Below are 22073 nucleotides of genomic sequence, written 5' to 3'. Positions count from 1 at the left end.
TTCTTGCACTCAATTGATTAAGAGGTACTTTGAATGTCATGTTAATTTAAATCACAGGACACAGTAAATTCAATATTGCCTTCTGTAAGATGTACTAGAATTTCTAAGTGTTAATATGTAAATCATTGATAGATGAAGAGAATCGAGTCTGGAGAATGTTATCCACCTTAAAAGAAGAAAAAAACCAGTTAAGAAACAGGAGATAAACAAAGAGGTCATGAAAAAGAATGAAAAGAATGAAAGATTTGGAAAAGAATACAAAAATAAAAAGAATAAATAAAAACTGACTGTCGATATAAAATCAAAAAGTAGAAAAAAGAAGAAAATGGGATAAGTTCGGAATCAGTACTTGAGTTTCAAACTGATCTTGAAGTGATGAGCATGGCCAACATGATGAATTGATAGTGTTCATATGGGAAGTAAGCTGACTTTCACTAAGCACTTTGAAAAACTTGATATACAAATTATGCATCGATTTAATGGATAAAGAACCTGTTTGATTAGTTTCTTATGTGATTGGGTTATAGGTCTTCAACGTCTCACTTTCGTAATTTATTTATACCCATTTATACTTGAGTGAATAAAAGATTGTTTCTTGAAAAAAATTTGACATTAAGCAATGAGGTTTATTTCACGCATACTTTGCTCGGGACTAGCAAAATGCTGGTTGGGGATTGTGTTGAGGGTCAAATATTGCATATTATCCCTCAATTATATCTTGGTTTTATGAATATGATGTTGCATAATGTCCTATTTTACTCATGTTTGTGTTGCAAGGTGGATTAGGTGGGATGGGATTCTCATGTCCACCATTCAATCCACCATCAGCTTTTGGATAGGTGGACCCAGCAATCACCAGCAAACCGACTTTTCAATCCCATGTTTATAGCTAAGGAATTGGGAAGTACACCCCACGCAGCAGTCGTACTCGAACTCATCCCTGGATTCGAAAGAGGGATTTGGAGGGAAAATCGAATCCATCTCTCCCCATTCGTGCCACATGCATGTAAGAGTTGAGTTGAACTTCCACCATCCGCATTACCGTGTAGGGAATGGTAGCACATCCTCTATATAGGGATGATCGAGCCTTCCTCACGGTGTAGGACTTGGATTCATGAGCAAGGGAAGGGGGTTCTGTTGTGTCTTGCGGGCGTGCGGGTTTGGGTGGTCTCCACCCTTATATGAATTTCATTTCCTGCAATTTCATTATTTATCCTATATATCGCATGGGGCCTGCATTTTCAAGTAGCCAAGTACTCCCATGCTTGAAAACTTTTACTCATGTTTTGCATTTTCCCTCATGGGTTTGCTATCGCACCACCTTCTCGCCATCCTATGCATGGGAAGTGCATTAGGTTTTACCAATCATTCGGGGCTAATGGCACATCTCAAGAAATGAATAACATGCGATGGTATGTCTAAGGCCCGTGCTTCATATTTGTAGATGCTCGGTATATGCATGCAATAAAAACAACGATTTTGGGTACATCTCCTTCCCACTTTCTATTTTGCCTCCCAGCAGACATTACCAAAATCAACAGTCTTTGTTGGCATGGCATGTATGGTTTAATCCCTACTTGTACCGATTAGACCCTCATATGGGTTCGAAAGGAGATATTGCATAATATCCCTAATGATAATTAGGCATAGAGCATAAGCCATTCTGACATATTGTAGATTTTTTTGCCTATGTTGGTATGATTAAAACCCATCACATTGCCATTGTGATGTGTTTTCTTGGGATCACTTATCAATTGCGCCCATGAAGATGTATTCTTGCATCGGGTTGACAATCGAGGTTATAGGAGCTATCTGTATCATGCGATATCATACATCCACCTTCTCGGTGTCTACAATATTCTACTAAGTCCTTATATTCCCGAGCTCTACCTATGCCTAGTAGAGCATCTCACCTAATCGGTTCCCCTTTTGTTATATCCAATATCCTAAAGTAGGTAAGCTCTTATTCTTTATGCTTTTGAGGATGATAGACTTATTTTGTCCATATGAAGAGATGTATAAGATCTTCATGCCTATTTGCAATTGATTAGGGAGTAGGTATCCATGATAACACTAATCCATGCAATGAACTATGAGTAATCGATGTGTAACCATGGTTTCTTTATTATGTGTAATTATAAGACCCAATTTCACATCCGAAATAAGGATAAGTTCTATACTTAACTTATTTTCAAGTAGAAAGTTATGTATACGTCGATTGCTTTGATAATGAAGAGATGGCTTATCAAACGGTGTATTGTTGTTTACTTTGATAGTTGGAGGTTCTCACCTAACATGTTGGATGTCTTCTATTTTTCGCTAATTACGTTCAATGGTTTATCTGCAGATACTCGATAGAGCACCTTTTCCGAGAATTCTCCCTTTCTCTAATTGTGTGTCATTACTAGGTAAGTTTTAAATATATTTAAAATTCAAATTAATCTAGTAGAGCAATATTGTCATTCTTTCTTACACCTTATTGCATGTCCTGCGTATGGTACCAACTACACATTACTAACGGTCCAACCACTATAATTGTCCATTATAAGAAGCCTGAGATGATGAAGTAATGCGAATTCTATACTTACATGAGTCACCCAAAATAAATGGGTGACTTATCATGCAATATAGCTACGTGTACTTTCAATTGCAAGGGTGTGGAGTAACCTCTATGATGTATCACAATCATGACCACCTAAATCGGGGCATATTGCGATTACAATTGTGTCTAGTCTCCAAAATAAGACAATAAAATTTTACATCCACAAGTAATGTGTACATTTTCATGAATGCCTTAATTACATTCATGAAGCACAACCCAATTTGCGATCAAATCTCTTCGCATCTCCATTTATATGAGTTAACAACTCGATTATGTGAGACCCCACGCTTACCCATATAGGGCATTTGCCTCTTTGGGCTTCAATTCTTCGTGATTGGACCAAAATTTAAGTCCTACACCGATATTGTTTTGCTACAATTATCTCTATGACTTTTGCCCATTTCTAAGGATAATAAAATCTACACTGAATAGATGCGTAGAGAAACTCTTGTGAAAGCTTCTACCTAATTCTTTATTTGTAAATCCCAAACGCCTAGATTTCCACATGTTAATGAAAGCCATCTTCTTATGAACTTATATCTACTTCTCCTTTACATAATGAAGAGTGATCGAATTAAAATTTTAGGTTGCAATTTCTATATGTAAATCTTCATACCCCACCTATGACATATTGTAGAGGTCGCCAATAGTTATTGAAGTCTTTCTCTTCCAAAAGTGTAGGTGATAGATAGGTGATGGAAAATGAAGATGATGAAGAGATAACTGAGTTTGTCGTTGTTCCTCGCGATGACCGCATGCGTTGCCGTTGTTGGGGAATATTGTCGTCATTACATGTTGAGATAACCAACACGTCAAGGGGATGACTAGCAGGCAAGATTTATCAACTCTATCGTTCGTGCTAGTGACAGAGATTGTGTTACTCAGTTGAGGATGAAATAAAAAGCATTTTTCCATCTATGTCAAGTAGTGCATGAGCGGATGACCCTACGCGATACACGAAATGTTAGTTTGGAGGAACAACTAGTCGTGTTCCTATATACACTAGGACATAATGTGCATAATTGCATGATAGGACATAGGTTCTGTCGTTCAGGTGAAACTATAAGTCGTCACTTTCACCGAGTTCTGGACGCAATAGTCTCCTTATACCCTGAATATGTTAAGCAGGCCGGCGTAGAAACCCCGAATGAGATTCAATCAAATCCACATTGGGCCACATACTTCAAGGTACCATTATCGAATAAGGGTTCCTTCATGAAGTTAAAAGTTAAATTTTACATCATTCATACTAATCTTATGGGCTTGAAAACTCTCCCCATATAGGATTGTGTTAGTGCAATTGACAGGACACATTCCTGCTCACCTACAAGCATCCCACCATGCGAGCTTCCGCAACATAAAATGGATCTTATCTCCAAATGTACTTGTTGCTTGTTCATTTGAAATGAAAACTTTATACGTTTTAGCCAGTTGAAAAGGTTCTGCTTTAGATGCAAGGGTCCTTCATAACGCTCTGACACGAACTGATGATCCGCTAATTGTCCCACATGGTAATCGTTGTTCATTTGAACTATTGTCATCATTTTTAAATGTAATTTGTGATTCAACACCTGTTAAAAACATCATTCATTCAAATTTGTAGGAAAATATTATATTGTCGACACAGGATACGCTCATTCGCCTAGTTTTATGAATTCCTACAAAAGTATCAAACGTGGAGAGCGCCCGCGAACATGGAGGTATTCAATTATCGATATGCACAGCTACGAAATGCAATTGAGCATTGTTTCGTAGTAATGAAAGGCATATTCCCAATCTTAAAGACAGTCGTGCAGTATCATTTCGAAATACAAGTGAAAATTGCAATTGTTTGCTATGCTACATAATTTCATACGAGAAGAACACAAATCAGACCAAGATTTATGTGAAGTTGGTATACTTGTGGGGGACAGAGTAACCCTATACCAAATGAGGTATCAACAAATTATGAGAGGCAGTAGCTAGTTCAAGTCACTCAACGGGAGAAAGATGCTTGGATCAGAGTTCACGATGAGATTGTGGAACGCATATGGGCAGATGCCCAAAACAATAGTAGGAATAGATAAGCATACTCTATTTTATAAGTACTTTTGACTCTTGACATAGACAATATTGCCACTTTGAATAATGTAAAAGCAAGTATGTGTGAATTAGGAACTTTCATTCGGATATGATACTTTCGCTTCGAACCATTATTTAGCCTTTATTACGTTCTCATTGTCATATTTGCTGCTTGTACAGTTTACAATACCTTCTTTCATAAATGTCTGTCATATGCATAGGTGGGATGTCAGACATCTGGACAAGTCCTACACCGACACCAACGCAATCGTCAGTTAAAACTCAGGTGCTCCTAACTCAATTTTTCTCCTCATGAAAAGTTGGTGAAATCCCTTGCTGAGTCTCCATCCCGAGAAGCAAAAATCAAATGGACTAGAACTATAGATCAAGTATTGTTTGACGCATTGCTTAAACAAATTACGTGGAGACGTAAAGCCGACAATGGTTTTAAGAGAGAGGCGTACCAAGCCGCTGCTGAAGAGGTGACAAAGCATACTGAAATAGTTGTGAATTGGCAGAACGTGCAGAACCGGCTGAGGTATTACAAGAGAGAATACAATTTTGTTAGGGACATGCTCACCGCCAACGGCTTTGGCTGGAATAATGAGCGAATGGTGGTTAAGGCACCAGATGAAGTTTGGGAGCAGTATCTAAGGGTAAGCTCTTACAACTTTGTTGATTACAATCCATATAAAAAAGTTTGCATGTGTTAACAGCCCATTTGTGCAATACTATTCTTTACATACTTACAAGTGGTCATTTCTTGTAGTCTCAACCCCGCACTGAAATATTGCGTGGTAAGTGGATCGAAAGAATGAATGATTTACTGGTGATCATAGGTTCTGAACAGGCTATAGGACGCTACGCATAAGGAAGTAGAAACATGGCCACATCTTCATCTTGCATTCAATGAGATTTGGATGAAGAATGGATAGAGCTAGATGATGACACAGATGCTACTGTTGACCTATCTGAGAAAAATCTCACGAATTCAACTGAGAATTATCAATTTTCAACTAACAGCCTGTCAAGAAAAAATCAATCATTCCGAAACACTCCCAATCGTACATCTGATTTTGAGACTAATCATGTCAGGAGTAATTCAAAGAAACTAATGCGACCTACTTGTCCCTATGACGTACTTGGTATGTCTCTTAAGAATGTAGCCGAGGCAATGCGTGATTTTGGACTTGGAAAGGAGGTCAATCGAACAAAGTCTTAGATATCCTCGAAGAGGTTCAAGGGCTGACCAACTTTAAGTTTGTCGATGTTGGTCAACTCGTAAGTAGGGATGAGAAGCTTGCATCATTCTTTGTTAGTCTTCGACCAAAACGTCGTATTGAATGGTTAAAGAAGACTCTCTCTGATTATGTCGAAAATGTTGGTGGCAATTGTATTTGAAGGATAGAATTATATGTATGTGAAACTTTGATAGTGTAGCTACAATATGGACAAGTATTTAGTAGGGTGGTAATTTATACAAATGGATTTGAAGGACATGTAATAACTTTATACGTATATGTGTTTGTCTCGGGTCCTAGTGGATCTTTCATGTTTTTTCTCTATAGATGGCCACATGCATGACAGGTCTATATGCAAATATATTAAAGTGCCCCCTATACTTCAACTGGCAGGGGAGCACTTTGATGAAAACTTTTTTTTAGACTCGTTTTTATTTCTATACATTTTGAAATCAATATCAATCTTCATGTAGACCAAATCAAACACCCAGCAATAGGTACAGTAGTCATTATATATCGTACATTCTAAAATTATATTCATTTATGCTTACATGTATGTGGTTTATATACATAATATTTCCATTGTCAACATGTGAACACAGATGGGTAAGGATAAATATTACGTCATACTGGTCGGCTATCGTTCGGGCTTATACTTCTCTTGGAAGGAGGCAAGGTTGCAAGTCGAAGGATTCATAGGATGTAGACATCGTTCCTTCAAAAAATGGAAAGACGTGACTTAATGATGGAATGATAACTAGAATTGTATGAATGATCCATTTGTGGGACAACCCACAAGAGTGGAAACTTGTGATGGATTAGTAGCTCCATGTTGTGATGAGGTAGTGACACTAACATCATTTGGCTATCGATCCAACGTATGACCCCAACCATGGTTTCAAGGGGTACGTCGACAGACAAGAGCTCCTTGTCGGTTGGGGATAGAGTGGCTGGATTGGTAATTGGCATCATGGTTCTATTCTTCATTTTATATATTATCATTAAGCTCTAAGTTGTCCATGGACTTATTTTTACCGACTCCTAAGTTAGTATAAATCTGTGGTCAATATGAATTGTTTTGTGGTGCCTGATGGTGGACGAACTTGTTGGTTGGAATTGTTATAGAATTGTATAACTTCATGTTACCAATATCATGTTTTCAAGTTATGGAATCGATAACTATTGCATCTAATTGTGTTATAATATTTTATTACTCCGCGTAGATTTTGTAAGTAGTTCTCAGTTAGCATACTATCCTAACCTATGCCTACCTAGCTTGAAGCATCTATTGTCAATGAGTGAGGCCTCGTAACATGCTGGATGATGCAGTGGTTTGCACTCTAAACTTCAGATCCATATTTCGTATCTAGGTATGATTATTCTCTACTGTTTGAGTATAGGTTTATGAAATGCGTGATTTTGGTTCGTACTTGTTGATATAACAATTGTCTTATGAATGATTTTACTGCATTGGGTTGAATACATTCAGTTAGTAATTTTACTTTCTGCCTATTTTATTCATATATTATTGTTTAAATGTGTGGATTGATTCATTTATACTTTCACAGGTGGCCCCGAAATCTGGTTCAGACACTGGATAGCCATTGGCTGTAGGTCCATTGGCCCCGAGAATGTTTTTACTTGATCATAATGTTGTTCTATTATCGAGCCGCAAGCTGTATTTCAACATGAGTTCTACGGAGGCTGTCAACCAAAATTTGATGTATAGTAATCCTGGATTTCTAACACTAGATTTAGGGTTGTGACAAACAATAAACAAAGAATAACATTTACATGCAGCATACAAGGTATTTCCAACATGACATGTCAATAGGACACCCGGATTGTAAGTTATGTATAGAGATACACATGTATATTTTGAGAAAATATACTCAAATGACCTCGATGTTTTTAAATTCCTTGGAATACATTAGTTCAAATTACTTAAATAACATTGTTATATTGCTACTATAAGTTTAAACTTTTCAAAATCATCACAAAACATCCCATAACTCTCCTTTTTAGACAAACGCTAATTTCAAACCATTTTCAAGTCCATACATATGAAAACCCTTTAGCAACATTCCATTTTCCAGCACTCTTTCTTGTTGAGTGTGAAGTTGAGAAGAAGAAAAAGAAGAAGAGGAAATATAAGCTGAGGTTGGGAGCCAATCCTCTGATAGTTACAGGTGAGTGCATAGATTAGGAGCACGCATATGTGTACGTTGGGGTTTCCTTCAAAACCCTTTTGCTGGATTTTCATTTAGGGTTAGAAAATTGCTAGATTTTTCGTTTTAAGGTTAGGTTTTTGCTGGCTTTTCATTTAGGGTTAATAGATTGCTGGAATTTCTATTTTACTGTTAGATAATTGCTGGAATTTCTGTTTTAGGGTTAGGTTTTTGATAGCTTTTCATTTAGGGTTAATAGATTGCTGGAATTTCTGTTTTACGGTTAGATAATTGCTGGATTTTCTGTTTTAGGGTTAGGTTTTCGCTGGCTTTTCATTTAGGGTTAATAGATTGCTGGAATTTCTGTTTTACGGTTAGATAATTGATGGATTTTCTATTTTAGGGTTAGGTATTGCTGAATTTTCTGATTTCGAATTAGGTATTGCTGAATTTTCTTGAAAGCCCTATAAAAGATGAGATTTCTGATTTAGGGTTAGGTTCTTGCTGGAATTTCTGATGGAGTTGGTTAATTTGTTGTTGGATTTTCTTTTAAAGCCTGAAGCAGACTAGCTTTTCTGATTTAAATTCGTTAGGTTATTGCTAGATTTTCTTACGGGTATGGCTGGATTTTCTGAGTTAGGTGATTAGGTTATTAATGGAAGATTAGATGATAGAGATGATTTAGTTTTGTTTGTAGTCTTATGTATTTCTAACGGTTTCTCTCTGTCCCTTACAATGTCCGCCTGCTACCTGTTTGACAAAATGTTTAAAAGAAATATCCTTAATCCTTTTAATGTAGTTAATTCTTGAGAAAAAGCATGCTAGTGGCATGAAGTCTTATAGCAGAAATGATTGTATGATTGAGAGTGGTTGAGTCAGGTGTATATCATATGCATGATTCATAGTCGTTGTATCATTGTATGATTGAGAGTGAATGATTTATATCGTGGTATGGTGATATGGTGATCATCGTGGGCTGTGTTGCGACATACGATGTGTCTATGATGGGGTTGTGTTGCGACACACGATGTGTCTATGATGAGTATGTAAACCGTCTAGATACATGATGTATTACATGAGACCCCTATGATGAACTTAAATGTATGAGGAGACCACATGAAGAAGGTCGTCCTATGTTTGCCTTGAAAACCATGACATATAGTGCTTGTGTGTGGACTTATGCGTATGGTGATTGTAAATGCGATTGAACATACTTTGTTATAACTTGAGTTGGACACCACACTGGAAATGTGTAATTCGACAGGACATGATTAGAGGGTCCGTGGGTGAAAGTCCCTAAACCCCGATTGGTACCATTGGGAGCGACCAATGCTTAGACCGGGTGGAAGAACAGAGCGCTGGAATGCCGAAATACCAAAGTAGGCAGCGACTCCCACCGACGCGTGTCGATTGGTTGAGAGGTTTGACCTGACCTGCTTATGGGCAAGCAAAGATAGGTTGTGTGTGACGAGCTCGTAAATTGTCCGCTATCGTTTTGCCAGGCGACTTATGACTTTTCGCTGTTAGGCAGATAGTGAGGTTCAACACAAGTGGGTTAGACTAGTTCGGCCCGTGAACTATGTAGTCCCACCTCTGTAGTTGACCACGGTGGAAAAGTCTATACAAGTGGGTAGCAATCATATGCGAGTCCCACCTCTGTTTTAGACTTTGGTGATCCAATTGGGAAATATGGAAAGTTGTGGAAACGTTGAAAGAGTATGTATGTTACAAGTGGGTAGAAGTCCCACCTCTGTAATTAAAAATGATTTGGAACATAAAAAGTGGCATAATGCATTGTATCTTTAGTTTATTGTTATCAATTCAGAAAGCTTGTGCATTCCTGTGCATTATATAAGCATAACATGAAACATGCATTTTCACTGCACACACGCACTCACTGGGCTTAGTAGCTCAAGCTTTCCTTTCTAATTTTTTTCAGGTGAGAGTAGGGAGCTGCAGGAGTAGATGCTACAGACTCCAGTTGTCCTTTTTGTTTTGTACATATCAGTGTATATATTTTTTTTGTAATACCCTAAATATGTACATCAGGTATAGTAAATATGACATGGTTTATGTTTTGGTTTTGCCTTGATGTGCTCAGTTGTACATAGTAATATATGTTGAATATGATGAAATTTTGAGAAATGATACGTGTTTGTCGTCTTTACTTTCAGAAATCCTCCTTGTGGAGCCCCGCTTATGGGACTTAGTATGTGATAGTTGGAAGTCCCAAAATCGGAGTTCTACGGAGGCTGTCAACCAAAATTTGGTGTATAATAATCATGGATTACCAACACTAGATTTAGGGACGTGACAGAAAATGGTATCAGAGCATGATCTGGGAAATATCTGCATAAATCATATATTGTATTTGCTATACGTTGTTGTGTTAGAGTTGTTAGGTTCATGCTTTGCGACGTAGAGGAGTTGTATGGTTATTTAGTATTGTGTATATTGTATGGGTTTACTTGTTCTTTTTAGGCTAATTCGGTGTTTTGTCTATGGGATGTCGCCTAGAAAGAATTCGGTATTTTATCTATAGGATGCCGCCTAGAAAGAATCCTGTTCAGACTCCTCTAGTGCAACCTAAGTCTAAGTCAAAATCTACGTCAAAATCTGTTCCGACTCCTCCAATACAACCCAAGTCTAAGTCACAATATACGTCAAAATCTGTTTCAGATCCTGTTATACCTATTCCTGCAACACAACTTCAACAACTGTTGTAGGCCAGTGCTCTTTTTATGGAGTTTAGACGTCTAGATCCACCTTGTTTTTCTGGCAAGCCAGATCCTATGGCAGCCGAGTTATGGAAGTCAGAAATAGAGAAACTTTTTCAAGTTATGGGTTGTACTTCCAAGCAATGTGTTACCTTAGCGACTTATCAATTGCAAGGAGAGGCAGAACAATGGTGGAAGTCAGTTGTTCGTTCAGTAGATCCAAAATTTGTGTGGACATGGGAAGCATTTAAAGACCAGTTCGATCGTAAGTTTTTCCCCGTAGCTGTTCGTCGTCAGAAAGCACATGAATTTGATTCTTTGGTTCAGGGTGAGATGTCTGTTGCTGACTATGAGGCTCGTTTTATAGAATTATCTCGTTTTGCTCCACATTTAGTAGCCAATGATGATTTAAAGGCGAGGAAATTTGAGGATGGTTTGCGTCCTAGTTTGCGATCTCGAGTTAGAGGGTTTGAGTTGTCGACTCTTGAGGGAGTAGTAGCGAAGGCACAGATTTTTGAGTCTGATTGGAACCAACAACAAAGTACGCATCCATCTACTTCTAATCAGCAAAGGAAGAGGAGATTTATTTCAGAGAGTGGTAGTAGTTTTCAGCCCTTTTCATCCCCAAAGAGGCCTACAGTTAGATATGATAATGTAACAAGACTTGATGTAAGACCCCCAGTATTACCATCTGTTCCTCAACGACAGTTTTTAGCCAAACCTGATGTCAGATCCCCAGTATCACCGTCTGTTCCTCAGTGACAATTTTTCGGAGCCTGTTATAATTGTGGTGGTATAGGGCACCGTAAAAAGGATTGTCCCAATCCGTAGAAACAGCAGCTATATCAACCACTTAGACATCAGCAGCCCCAACAGCAAATGCCACCATATAGGACACAGTATAGGCCCCAACAATAACATCTCAACAACAGTCACAACGGCAACAAGGTAGACAACCCTTACCCCTTCAAACGCAACCTCGTGTTTATGCAATCCAGAAGAGAGATTCTCAGACTAAGGGAGGAGTCATAGAAGGTATACTTGTAGTATCATCCCTTTTTGCACGTGTCCTTTTTTATTCTGGCGCATCACATTCATTTATAGCAAATAGTTTTTGTCAGTCGTTGGAATTGCCGAGAACATCGATGACCAAGGGATTAGAGCTCTTGACTCCTTTAGGGAAAAGAATGGTGTTGAGTTCTATATGTCAGGACTGTCCTGTTTACATAGCAGAGTATGCCCTTCCAATCGATTGTTATGTTTTGGAGTTGTTAGAGTATGATGTGATTTTGGGAATGGACTGGTTATCCAAGTACCATGCAGTGTTGGACTGTACAGCTAAGACAGTCACCTTTTCTATACCTGACCAGCCTCGATTTCAGTTTGTGGCTGATCCTAAAGATAAGTTTATAGAGACTTTGATGTCCTGTATTCATAACAAGTCCAAAGGTATATGTATTGAACAGTTGCTGGTAGTACGTGATTTTCCAGATGTTTTTCAGGAAATTCCAGGTTTGCCACCCGTTAGACGTACAGAATTTCGAATAGATCTTATCCTTGGCACTGCCCCTATATCCAGAGCCCCTTATCGTATGGCACCATTAGAGTTGCATGAGTTGCAAAGACAGATAGATGAATTACGTCGTTTGGAGTTTATTCGCCCGAGTACTTCACCTTGGGGAGCGCCTGTGCTTTTTGTAAAGAAGAAGGATGGTTCTTTACGGTTGTGTGTCGATTATAGAGGACTTAATAAGGTTACGATTAGAAACAAGTATCCGCTCCCAAGAATAGATGATTTATTCGATCAGTTGAGTGGTGCGCAGTATTTCTCGAAGATAGATTTACGGTCTGGGTATCATCAGATTCAGGTTCGGGAGGAAGATATCCCGAAGACAGCTTTCGTGACTCGTTATGGACAATTTGAATTTCAGGTCATGTCATTTGGTCTGACTAATGCACCTATAGTATTTATGCAGTTGATGAATGACGTATTTCGTCCTTATTTGGACCAGTTTATTGTTGTTTTTATTGATGATATTTTAATATATTCAAAGACAAGGGTAGATCATGAGTGTCACTTAGAGATGATGTTGCAAACGCTTTGTGCTCACCAGCTATATGCATATGCTAAACTAGAAAATTGTGAGTTTTGGCAGGAAGAAGTAAAATTTTTGGGGCACACAGTTTTGAAGAATGGAGTTTTAGTTGACCTAGTTAAGGTTGAAGCAGTTTTGCAATGGAAACAGCCAGAGAATGCATTTGAGATTCAGAGTTTCTTAGTTCTAACAAGGTATTATAGACATTTTGTTAAAGGATTTTCTCGTATAGCTACCCCACTGACTTGATTGACTCGAAAGGATGCAATGTTTGTTTGGAGTGGAGCTTGTGAGTGGGCGTTCACAGAACCAAAAACTCGTCTTATAATGGCACCGATTCTCACTCTTCCATCTGGGAGTGAGGGATTCGTTGTATATATAGATGCCTCGCTTATAGGTTTGGGGCGTGTCCTAATGCAACAGGGCAAGGTAGTAGCATATGCATTTCGTCAACTTAGGCCTCATGAGCAAAATTATCCCGCACACGACCTAGAGTTAGCAGCGGTAGTTTTTGCCCTCAAAGTATGGAGGCATTACTTGTATGGGGTTAGATTCGAACTCTTTTCAGATCATAAGAGCCTGAAATACCTCTTTTCCCAAGCCGAATTAAATATGAGGCAGAGACGTTGGATGAAATTGATGAAAGACTATGATTTTGATCTTCAGTACCACCTAGGAAAAGTTAATATGGTGGTGGATGCTTTAAGTCGTCAGCCACAGGCCCAAGTGGCACAATTGATGATGCGAGAGTGAAAAATGGTAGAAGATATACCTGAATTTGATTTTGAGATGACTCTACAGTCCTCAGTTGTACAATTAGCAAACTTGACGATTCAGCCCTCTTTGATATCCCAAGTAATAGAAGCCCAACAGTTTGATCAATGGGCGTTGTTTTGTAAAGATGTGATAATAGGGAAAAGTCAACCGAAGTGGCAGATAGGTTTGGATGGACTTCGGTTTCAAGACAGATTATATGTTCCAGATATCTCAAAATTGAAGAAGGCCCTTATGGATGAAGCACATCGCACACAGTTTACTATCCACCCAGGATCTACGAAGATGTATAAGGATATGAAAAGGCAATTTTGGTGGACTGGAATGAAACGTGAAGTTGGTAGGCATGTGTCAGAGTGTGACGTTTCCAAACGAGTAAAGGCAGAGCATCAAAAGCCCGCAGGCGAATTGCAACCTTTGGAGATACCAGTATGGACGTGGGAACATGTAACTATGGATTTCATTGTGGGTTTACCAAGAACCTTATGTCGACATGATGTTATATGGGTTATTGTAGACCGTTTGACAAAGACAGCCAACTTTCTTCCTATTTGTATATCTTGGTCTAAAGATCGGCTCGCAACTTTGTTTATAAACGAAATTGTTAGATTACATGGTGTACCTGTGTCGATTGTATTTGACTGAGATCCGAGGTTTACATCAAAGTTTTGGAAGAGTTTTCAAAAAGCAATGGGGACGACTTTAATATTTAGCACAGCATATCATCCACAAACAGATGGGCAGTCCGAAAGAGTTAACCAGATTCTCGAGGACATGCTCAGATCATGTGCCTTAGATTTCTCTGGTAGTTGGGACGACCACTTGCCGTTAGCAGAATTTGTGTATAATAATAGTTTTCAGGCTACTATTGGCATGGCACCCTATGAGGCGTTATATGGTATACCTTGTAGGTCCCCAAATTGTTAGAGTGAGATTGGTGAGCGATGTCTTTTAGGTCCTGATGTTGTCCGAAAAATGTCTGAAAAGATTGATCTTATTCGACAACGTATGCTTATAGCTTAAAGTCGGTAGAAGAGTTTTGCAGATCACCGATGTAAACCCTTAGAGTTTGTCAAGAGAGACCGTGTATATCTCCAAGTTTCACCAATGAAAGGTATAACACAATTTGGTGTTAAGGGAAAGTTAGCCCCGAGGTTTATAGGGCCCTTTGATATTGCTGAACGAGTTGGCACCGTAGCTTATCGTCTCGCTTTGCCACCCCAATTATCTGGAGTTCATAATGTTTTTCACGTCTCGATGCTCCTTAAATGTGATCCGAAGATAATAGCACCTATTATTGACTGGCAATCCTTAGTAGTTCGGGAAGATGCATCCTATATCGAGCAGCCAATTTGTATCGTGGATAGAAAAGAACAAGTTCTTCGTACTAAAGTCATCCCCTTAGTTAAAGTCCAATGGGGTTATCATTCTGTAAAAAAAGCAACCTGGGAACGGGAAGTAGAGATACGCAGTCGTTACCCTCATCTATTTGATTCCTAGGTACGTATAAATATGATATGGTTATTATTGTATTGTATTGTTATAACCGGATATGTTTTGAAATTTCGAGGACAAAATTTTTTAAGAAGGGGAGAGTGTAAGACCCGAGGCCCTGAAATCTGGTTCACACACTGAATAACCGTTGGCTGTAAGTCCATGTGCCCCGAGAATGTTTTGACTTGATCATAATGTTATTCTATTATCGATCTGTAAGTTGTATTTCAACCCAATGTCCGAATTTTAAGATACGGATTTAAAATTAAACAATCTGAGAAATGACAATTATGTCTTTATTTTATCTAGCGGAGCCCCACCATCGAGTTTTCAAAATCCGTTAGGTACGAGAGCCTAACCATTGTAACCGTAGTCGAGTTACGGAATTAATGGCGAAAACGGCATGTCAATAGGACACCCGGATTGTAAGTTATGCATAGAGATGCACATGTATATTTTGAGAAAATATACTCAAATGACCTCGATGTTTTTAAACTCCTTGGAATACGTTAGTTCAAATTACTTAAATAACATTGTTATATTGCTACTATAAGTTTAAACTTTTCAAAAATCATCACAAAACATCCCATAACTCTCCTTTTTAGACAAAAGCTAATTGCAAACCATTTTCAAGTCCATACATATGAAAACCCTTTAGCAACATTCCAGTTTCTAGCACTCTTTCTTGTTGAGTGTGAAGTTGAGAAGAAGAAAAAGAAGAAAAGGAAATAGAAGCTGAGGTTGGGAGCCAATCCTCTGATAGTTACAGGTGAGTGCCTAGATTAGGAGCACGTATATGTGTACGTTAGGGTTTCCTTCAAAACCCTTTTGCTGGATTTTCATTTAGGGTTAAAAAATTGCTGGCTTTTCATTTAGGGTTAATAGATTGCTGGAATTTCTGTTTTACGGTTAGATAATTGCTGGATTTTCTGTTTTAGGGTTAGGTTTTCGCTGACTTTTCATTTAGGGTTAATAGATTGCTGGAATTTCTATTTTACGGTTAGATAATTGCTGGATTTTCTGTTTTAGGGTTAGGTTTTCGTTGGCTTTTTATTTAGGGTTAATAGATTGCTAGAATTTCTGTTTTACGGTTAGATAATTGATGGATTTTCTATTTTAGGGTTAGGTATTGCTGAATTTTCTTGAAAGCCCTATAAAAGATGAGATTTCTGATTAGGGTTAGGTTCTTGCTGGAATTTCTGATAGAGTTGGTTAATTTGTTGCTGGATTTTCTTTTAAAGCCTTAAGTAGACTAGCTTTTCTGATTTAAATCCGTTAAGTTATTACTGGATTTTCTTACGGGTATGGCTGGATTTTCTAAGTTAGTTGATTAGGTTAGTAATGGAAGATTAGATGATAGAGATGATTAGTTTTGTTAAAGTCATACGTATTTCTAACAGTTTCTCTCTTTGTCCCTTACCATGTCCCCCCGCTACCTGTTTGACAATTTAAAAGAAATATCCTTCATCCTTTTGATGTAGTTAACTCTTGAGAAAAAGCATGCTTGTGGCATGAAGTCTTATAATAGAATAAATCCCGGATTAGATTTAGATTTAGATTGGCTAAATCAGGTGCATATCATATGCATGATTCATAGTCATTGTATCATTGTATGATTGAGAGTGAATGATTCATATCATGGTATGGTGATATGCTGATCATCGTGGGTTGTGTTGCGACGCACGATGTGTCTATGATGGGGTTGTGTTGCGACACACGATGTGTCTATGATGAGTATGTAAACCGTCTAGATACATGATGCATTACATGAGACCCCTATGAAGAACTTGAATGTATGAGGAGACCACATGAGGAGGGTCGTCCTACGTTTGCCTTGAAAACCATGACATATAGTGCTTGTGTGTGAACTTATGCATATGGTGATTGTAAATGCGATTAAATATTATAACTTGAGTTGGACACCACACCGGAAATGTGTAATTCGACAGGACATGATTAGCGGGTCCGTGGGTGAAAGTCCCTAAACCCCGATTGGTACCATTGGGAGCGACCAATGCTTAGACCGATGGAAGAACAGAACGCTAGAATGCCGAAATACCAAAGTGGGCAGCGACTCCCACCGATGCGTGCCGATTAATTGAGAGGTTTGACCTAACCTGCTTATGGGCAAGCAAATATAAGTTGTGCGTGACGAGCTCGTAAATTGTCCGCTATCGTTTTGCCAGGCGACTTATGACTTCTTACTGTTAGGCAGATAGTGAGGTTCAACACAAGTGGGTTAGACTAGTTTGGCCCGTGAACTATATAGTCTCACCTCTATAGTTGACCACGGTGGAAAAGTCTATACAAGTGGGTAGCGATCATATGTGAGTCCCACCTCTGTTTCAGACTTTGGTGATCCAATTGAAAAATGTGAAAAGTTGTGAAAATGTTGAAAGAGTATGTATGTTACAAGTGGGTAGAAGTCCCACCTCTGTATATAAAAATGATTTAGAACATAAAAAGTGGCATAATGCATTGTATCGTTATTTTATTGCTATTAATCCAGAAAGCCTGTGCATTCCTGTGCATTATATAAGCATAACATGAAACATGCATTTTCACTGCACACACGCACTCACTAGGCTTAGTAGCTCAAGCTTTCCTTTCTAATTTTTTTTTAGGTGAGAGTAGGGAGCTGCAGGAGTAGATGCTACAGAGTCCAGTTGTCCTTTTTATTTTGTACATATCAGTGTATATATTTTTTTGTAATACCCTGAATATGTACATCGGGTATAGTAAATATGACATGGTTTATGTTTTGGTTTTGCCTTGATGTGCTCAATTGTACACAGTAATGTATGTTGAATATGATGAAATTTTGAGAAATGATACGTGTTTGTCGTCTTTACTTTTAGAAATCCTCCTTGTGGAGCCCCACTTATGGGACTTAGTATGGGATAGTTGGAAGTCCCAAAATCGGAGTTCTACGGAGGCTGTCAATCAGAATTTGGTGTATAGTAATCATGGATTACCAATACTAGATTTAGGGTCGTGACATTTTCCTTGATAAGTATGGTAGCCGAATTAAATACCTGGAGATGCTGGGTCTCACTTGTAAGTTCTACCATATGATGATGTTTTAATGGTTTGAAATCCCTTTAAGTCTGGGTCAATAGTATCAATTCGATTTTAACCCAATTAGTTTGGACAAGATAGTAACTTGAAGACAATGCTAAAATGAGCAATTGTAATTTAATGCTACTTGTTTGTCGAAAGAAATTGTTCGACCACGAGGCATTTGTTTCACTGTACAATACTTTTACCCTCACTTGTCGAATGAAATTACGTTACCAGGTTTAGATGTATTAGTACTGTCTAATTTAGCGAGCCTATCAATTCATGACAAGGAATGACTTTTTCGGAATTAAGGATCAATGTAGAAAGGACCGACTTTCTATAGTCAAGAATCCCATGTACGTAGGGATAAATGATTAGGTTTGGTACCTACTGTTATGAGATCATTTTTATGTTTACGTATTTGGTGTTACTTGAATTTGTTGAACATGATCATATTGAGAAAAGATGTTGCATGCCCTCAATTACATCATCACAACAAGATTAGTTGAAGTGAAAGCATCCGAAAAGAGGCATTGCACAATCTGGTGAGAAATCTGTACCGAAGCTTATCCTATAAAATGAATGCCATATGGAAAATGTATTGAACGTGGATGGCGGTGTGGACATAATAAACAATTGCAGTGGTTGAAATCTTTAAATTTAGGACAACCTTTCATAGGTTTACGCATCTACGCTAGCCTCATTATATGTATGGATGTGTAGGCCACATGGATGTACAATCGATTTCCCGTGGCATGCATGTGAAGCTCTCATGAGCCAGTGAAGTTTTCCTGTGTCTCACCCCATCACAGGATGTGCAGCTAGTTGGATGAGTGGTCTACAGTCAAATAATACCACAATATTCATAGTCATCTACTTCGACTCATTGTAGTACATAAATACCAAACAGTTCAAATGTTACATATTGAAATAATTTTGTGACTACAAGTGTTTTGACTAATGAAGTCCGATCATGAAGTGGTCAATTAATCTATTTGGTTTGTTGAAGACTAGATATGAATATAGTCTGTAATGAAGTGTGAGTAATGATCCTCTTTTGTATGTGGGGTTTGGGTGCACCGTTGTATTAAATAAATAAGTGGTTACAAAATATCGGAGCAGGTAGGAAGATGCTCGCTAGTCGTGGATCAGGCTGAAAATTACATGCCCAATCTTGCTTGAATCGCTGACAGGTTCAAGTCCATTTAGGTCGAGATAATTGTTCCAAACGGTGGACCAAGGATGCGAATCCTTGTTCATAGTCTAAAATTAAGTTGGCTACAGTGCATGGGAGTGGAGAGACATATTGTAGCATTGTACCCCTCTGTCCCATATCATCCAACCCTTACAAACAGTCCACGACATATCTCATGTTATCGACTAAAACCCATAGCTGCGCCAAACGTGGATAGTCCCAACTCCCATGGAATTGTGGATTCTTGTGGTTAATCTAAACATGACATGCCACGGGCTCCCGTAGATCTCTCAAAGAACTTTATCGATCCAAACAGGTTTCGTGTATATGCAGGACCCGATCTAAGGAATTGCACGGGTCCGTGCAACTCAATTCCTAAAGAAAATATTTTTGATCCTTCAATTTGACTTGACGATCAGTCAAACATTGGATCAAGGGGGCATCTGTTGGAGAATAAAAAATCGAGTAAAAGAAGATTGAAGAAATAAGATTGAAGAAGAAAGGTTGAAAGAACAAGTTGCGCAGGACAACAAGTTGCGCAGACGCGCGCAACTTGCCACGGTTGCGCAGTCCCGCGCAACTTGTCAATAAGATATTCGTGCAACAGATGCGAAGTGGGGTCCACAGCACGGGATTCGAGGGCTCACACGTGCGGAAGCTTATAAATACCCCCTTCCCCCTTCAGTTTAGGGATTCAGATTCTTTTAGAAGATTGGTACCTCTAACAGGCATCACAGAGAGGAGAGAAGGAGAACATAAGGCCAAACCGTGCAACTCACATTGAGTTGCGCGGGGCCGCACGACTCCTCGAGCCATGCAACTTAGTGCTGAGTTATGTGGATGACTGAAAGAGGGCTTCTATTTTACAGTTTTGAAGAAGTTTTCTTCAAGATGTTTCAATATCTTGTCATATTATTCATGAAGACATATATGTGGAGGAAAATCCACACAACTCATCTCCTATGGAGACTTGAATGATATGAGCCGAAATGCTGTTGAAATTTACATTTGAATCCGTTTAATATTTGTATTTTCTTTATCTTGGAATCAAAGAATAGAAAGCATGTAAATGAATTCAGAACATAAATAAGATACGATGATTATTCTCTTCACTTTGTTTCCTTTGTTAATATTAAGTGAGATAATTCCTTAATCAAACAATTTTCGTTTCTGGTCGAAACACGTAGACAAAATACTAGTTAGATCTTAAGTTCACATCAGTCCTCTATGACACTTTATGAAGATTGGCTCAACTCTCAAGACTTAAGGACTTGGCATGGTTTCAAGATAAAGATAAATGTATATGCCAATCATCAGGTTATATGACTCTAGAAAGACCTTAGTCTAGGTCATTTTTGAATCGTGGTATTTAAATATTTAATATGCTTAATTTACAGTATAAGTTCACTGAAGTTCAGTCAGCCCAACATACTTCAGCTAACCCAACTTCATATTCAGCAAAGTTTTCAGACTTAATGGAAAATTTGTTACAAGTTCGGTCAGCCCAACTTTGGGGTGATTTTCCCACAGCCCAATGTCCATAATAGCCCACCTAAGGCTCAGATTTTCTTTTTCCTTTTTACAAAAGTATACATTTTAATGAGCTTATTAATATCATTCTATCAAATATGATACACACTATTTTGGTATATAAAAGCTATTTAGTTAATCAAATCTAAGTCATGAATATATTAAACAATTTCCATGCCCTCCAATGGACGGACGACGTGGTTAAGACACATACATAAGCATGGTGGGGCTGGGCGAGTTTATTGGATAAGTGGTTTGTTTCCTGCTACACGGACGCAGATTTACCGCGAAAGCCTTTCACATGCAAGTACTGTGTTGGAATGGTATGTGGGGCCCACAGTGAAGTTCGTGAGAAATCCACTCCGTCCATCTATTTTTTGATCAAATTTTAGCATGAAAAGTGAACACAGAGGTCAATCTAAAATTCAAGTAGGCCACACTAGAGGAAACGGTGGGGATTCAGTGACCACCGTTGAAACGTTCATATGGCCACAAAAGTTCTGTATTAGGCTAATTTTTTTCATGTTTTCACTTCATCCCAATGGGAATGACCTTATAAATGGATTGGATGGGGCATAGAAATCTAGGTGGAGCCTAGGAAGGTTTCAACGGTAAGCATTTCTTTCCCCAATTTCCCTTCTCATGTGGCCCACTTGAGATTTGGATCCACGTAATTTTTCATCACATGTCCTAAAATGAACTCGAAAAATGGATGGATGGTGTGGATTACCCACAAACATCATAGTGGTCCCCACCTGTCATCCCAGCGCAGGAACTTCCTGCGAAAGGCTTTCGAAAGGTAATCCACTTCGAAGCCTATTTCGAAGCCTATAAAGGCCAGTTGTTGTGCAGCCGTGCATAGAGAGAGAATAGGAGGAGGAGAGGAAGAACATGTATGAATTTTATTTTATTTTTTTACTTTTTTATTTTTATAGAAAAAGCTCTTACATATTATCGTGGATATCGGTATTGTACTAACAATACCATGCGATATATTGAAAATAACGCATTCTATCATCGTATCACCAATACAATGCGATAAACCAAAAGTACTAATAAATTTGAGTTTCAATTGGGGTTATCTAGAAAGCCTATTGATATACAAGTATAATATAATTTCATTAGAAGTAATACT

General features: G+C 38.4%; 1 protein-coding gene and 1 long non-coding RNA gene across 2 annotated transcripts; both read left to right on the top strand.

The window, feature by feature from the left end:
- The first annotated feature begins 7907 nt into the window (after window positions 1–7907).
- LOC131227507 (uncharacterized) lies at window positions 7908–8697 on the top strand. The gene is made up of 3 exons (XR_009162321.1): window positions 7908–8208; window positions 8360–8481; window positions 8512–8697. It is a non-coding gene; the product is annotated as an uncharacterized LOC131227507 (long non-coding RNA).
- A 2116-nt stretch (window positions 8698–10813) lies between these two features.
- On the top strand, window positions 10814–11927 carry LOC131227506 (uncharacterized). The gene is made up of 2 exons (XM_058223292.1): window positions 10814–11547; window positions 11788–11927. The coding sequence occupies exons 1-2, from the start codon at window positions 10814–10816 to the stop codon at window positions 11819–11821; spliced, it is 768 nt and encodes a 255-aa protein (XP_058079275.1). The 3' UTR covers window positions 11822–11927.
- The last annotated feature ends 10146 nt before the right edge of the window (window positions 11928–22073 follow it).

Source organism: Magnolia sinica, chromosome 15 (assembly GCF_029962835.1).
Source record: "Magnolia sinica isolate HGM2019 chromosome 15, MsV1, whole genome shotgun sequence".
Classification (NCBI taxonomy): domain Eukaryota; kingdom Viridiplantae; phylum Streptophyta; class Magnoliopsida; order Magnoliales; family Magnoliaceae; genus Magnolia; species Magnolia sinica.
The sequence above is the reverse complement of the archived record's forward strand: the minus strand, read 5'-3'. Positions and strand labels throughout refer to the sequence as shown.

Bases quoted from the DNA above. Each gene is read 5' to 3' on its own strand.
- LOC131227506 (XM_058223292.1), top strand. From the start codon at position 10,814: ATGGAGTTTAGACGTCTAGATCCACCTTGTTTTTCTGGCAAGCCAGAT. The intron at 11,548-11,787 runs GTGACAATTTTT...TATGCAATCCAG, and splicing joins GTATCACCGTCTGTTCCTCA to AAGAGAGATTCTCAGACTAA.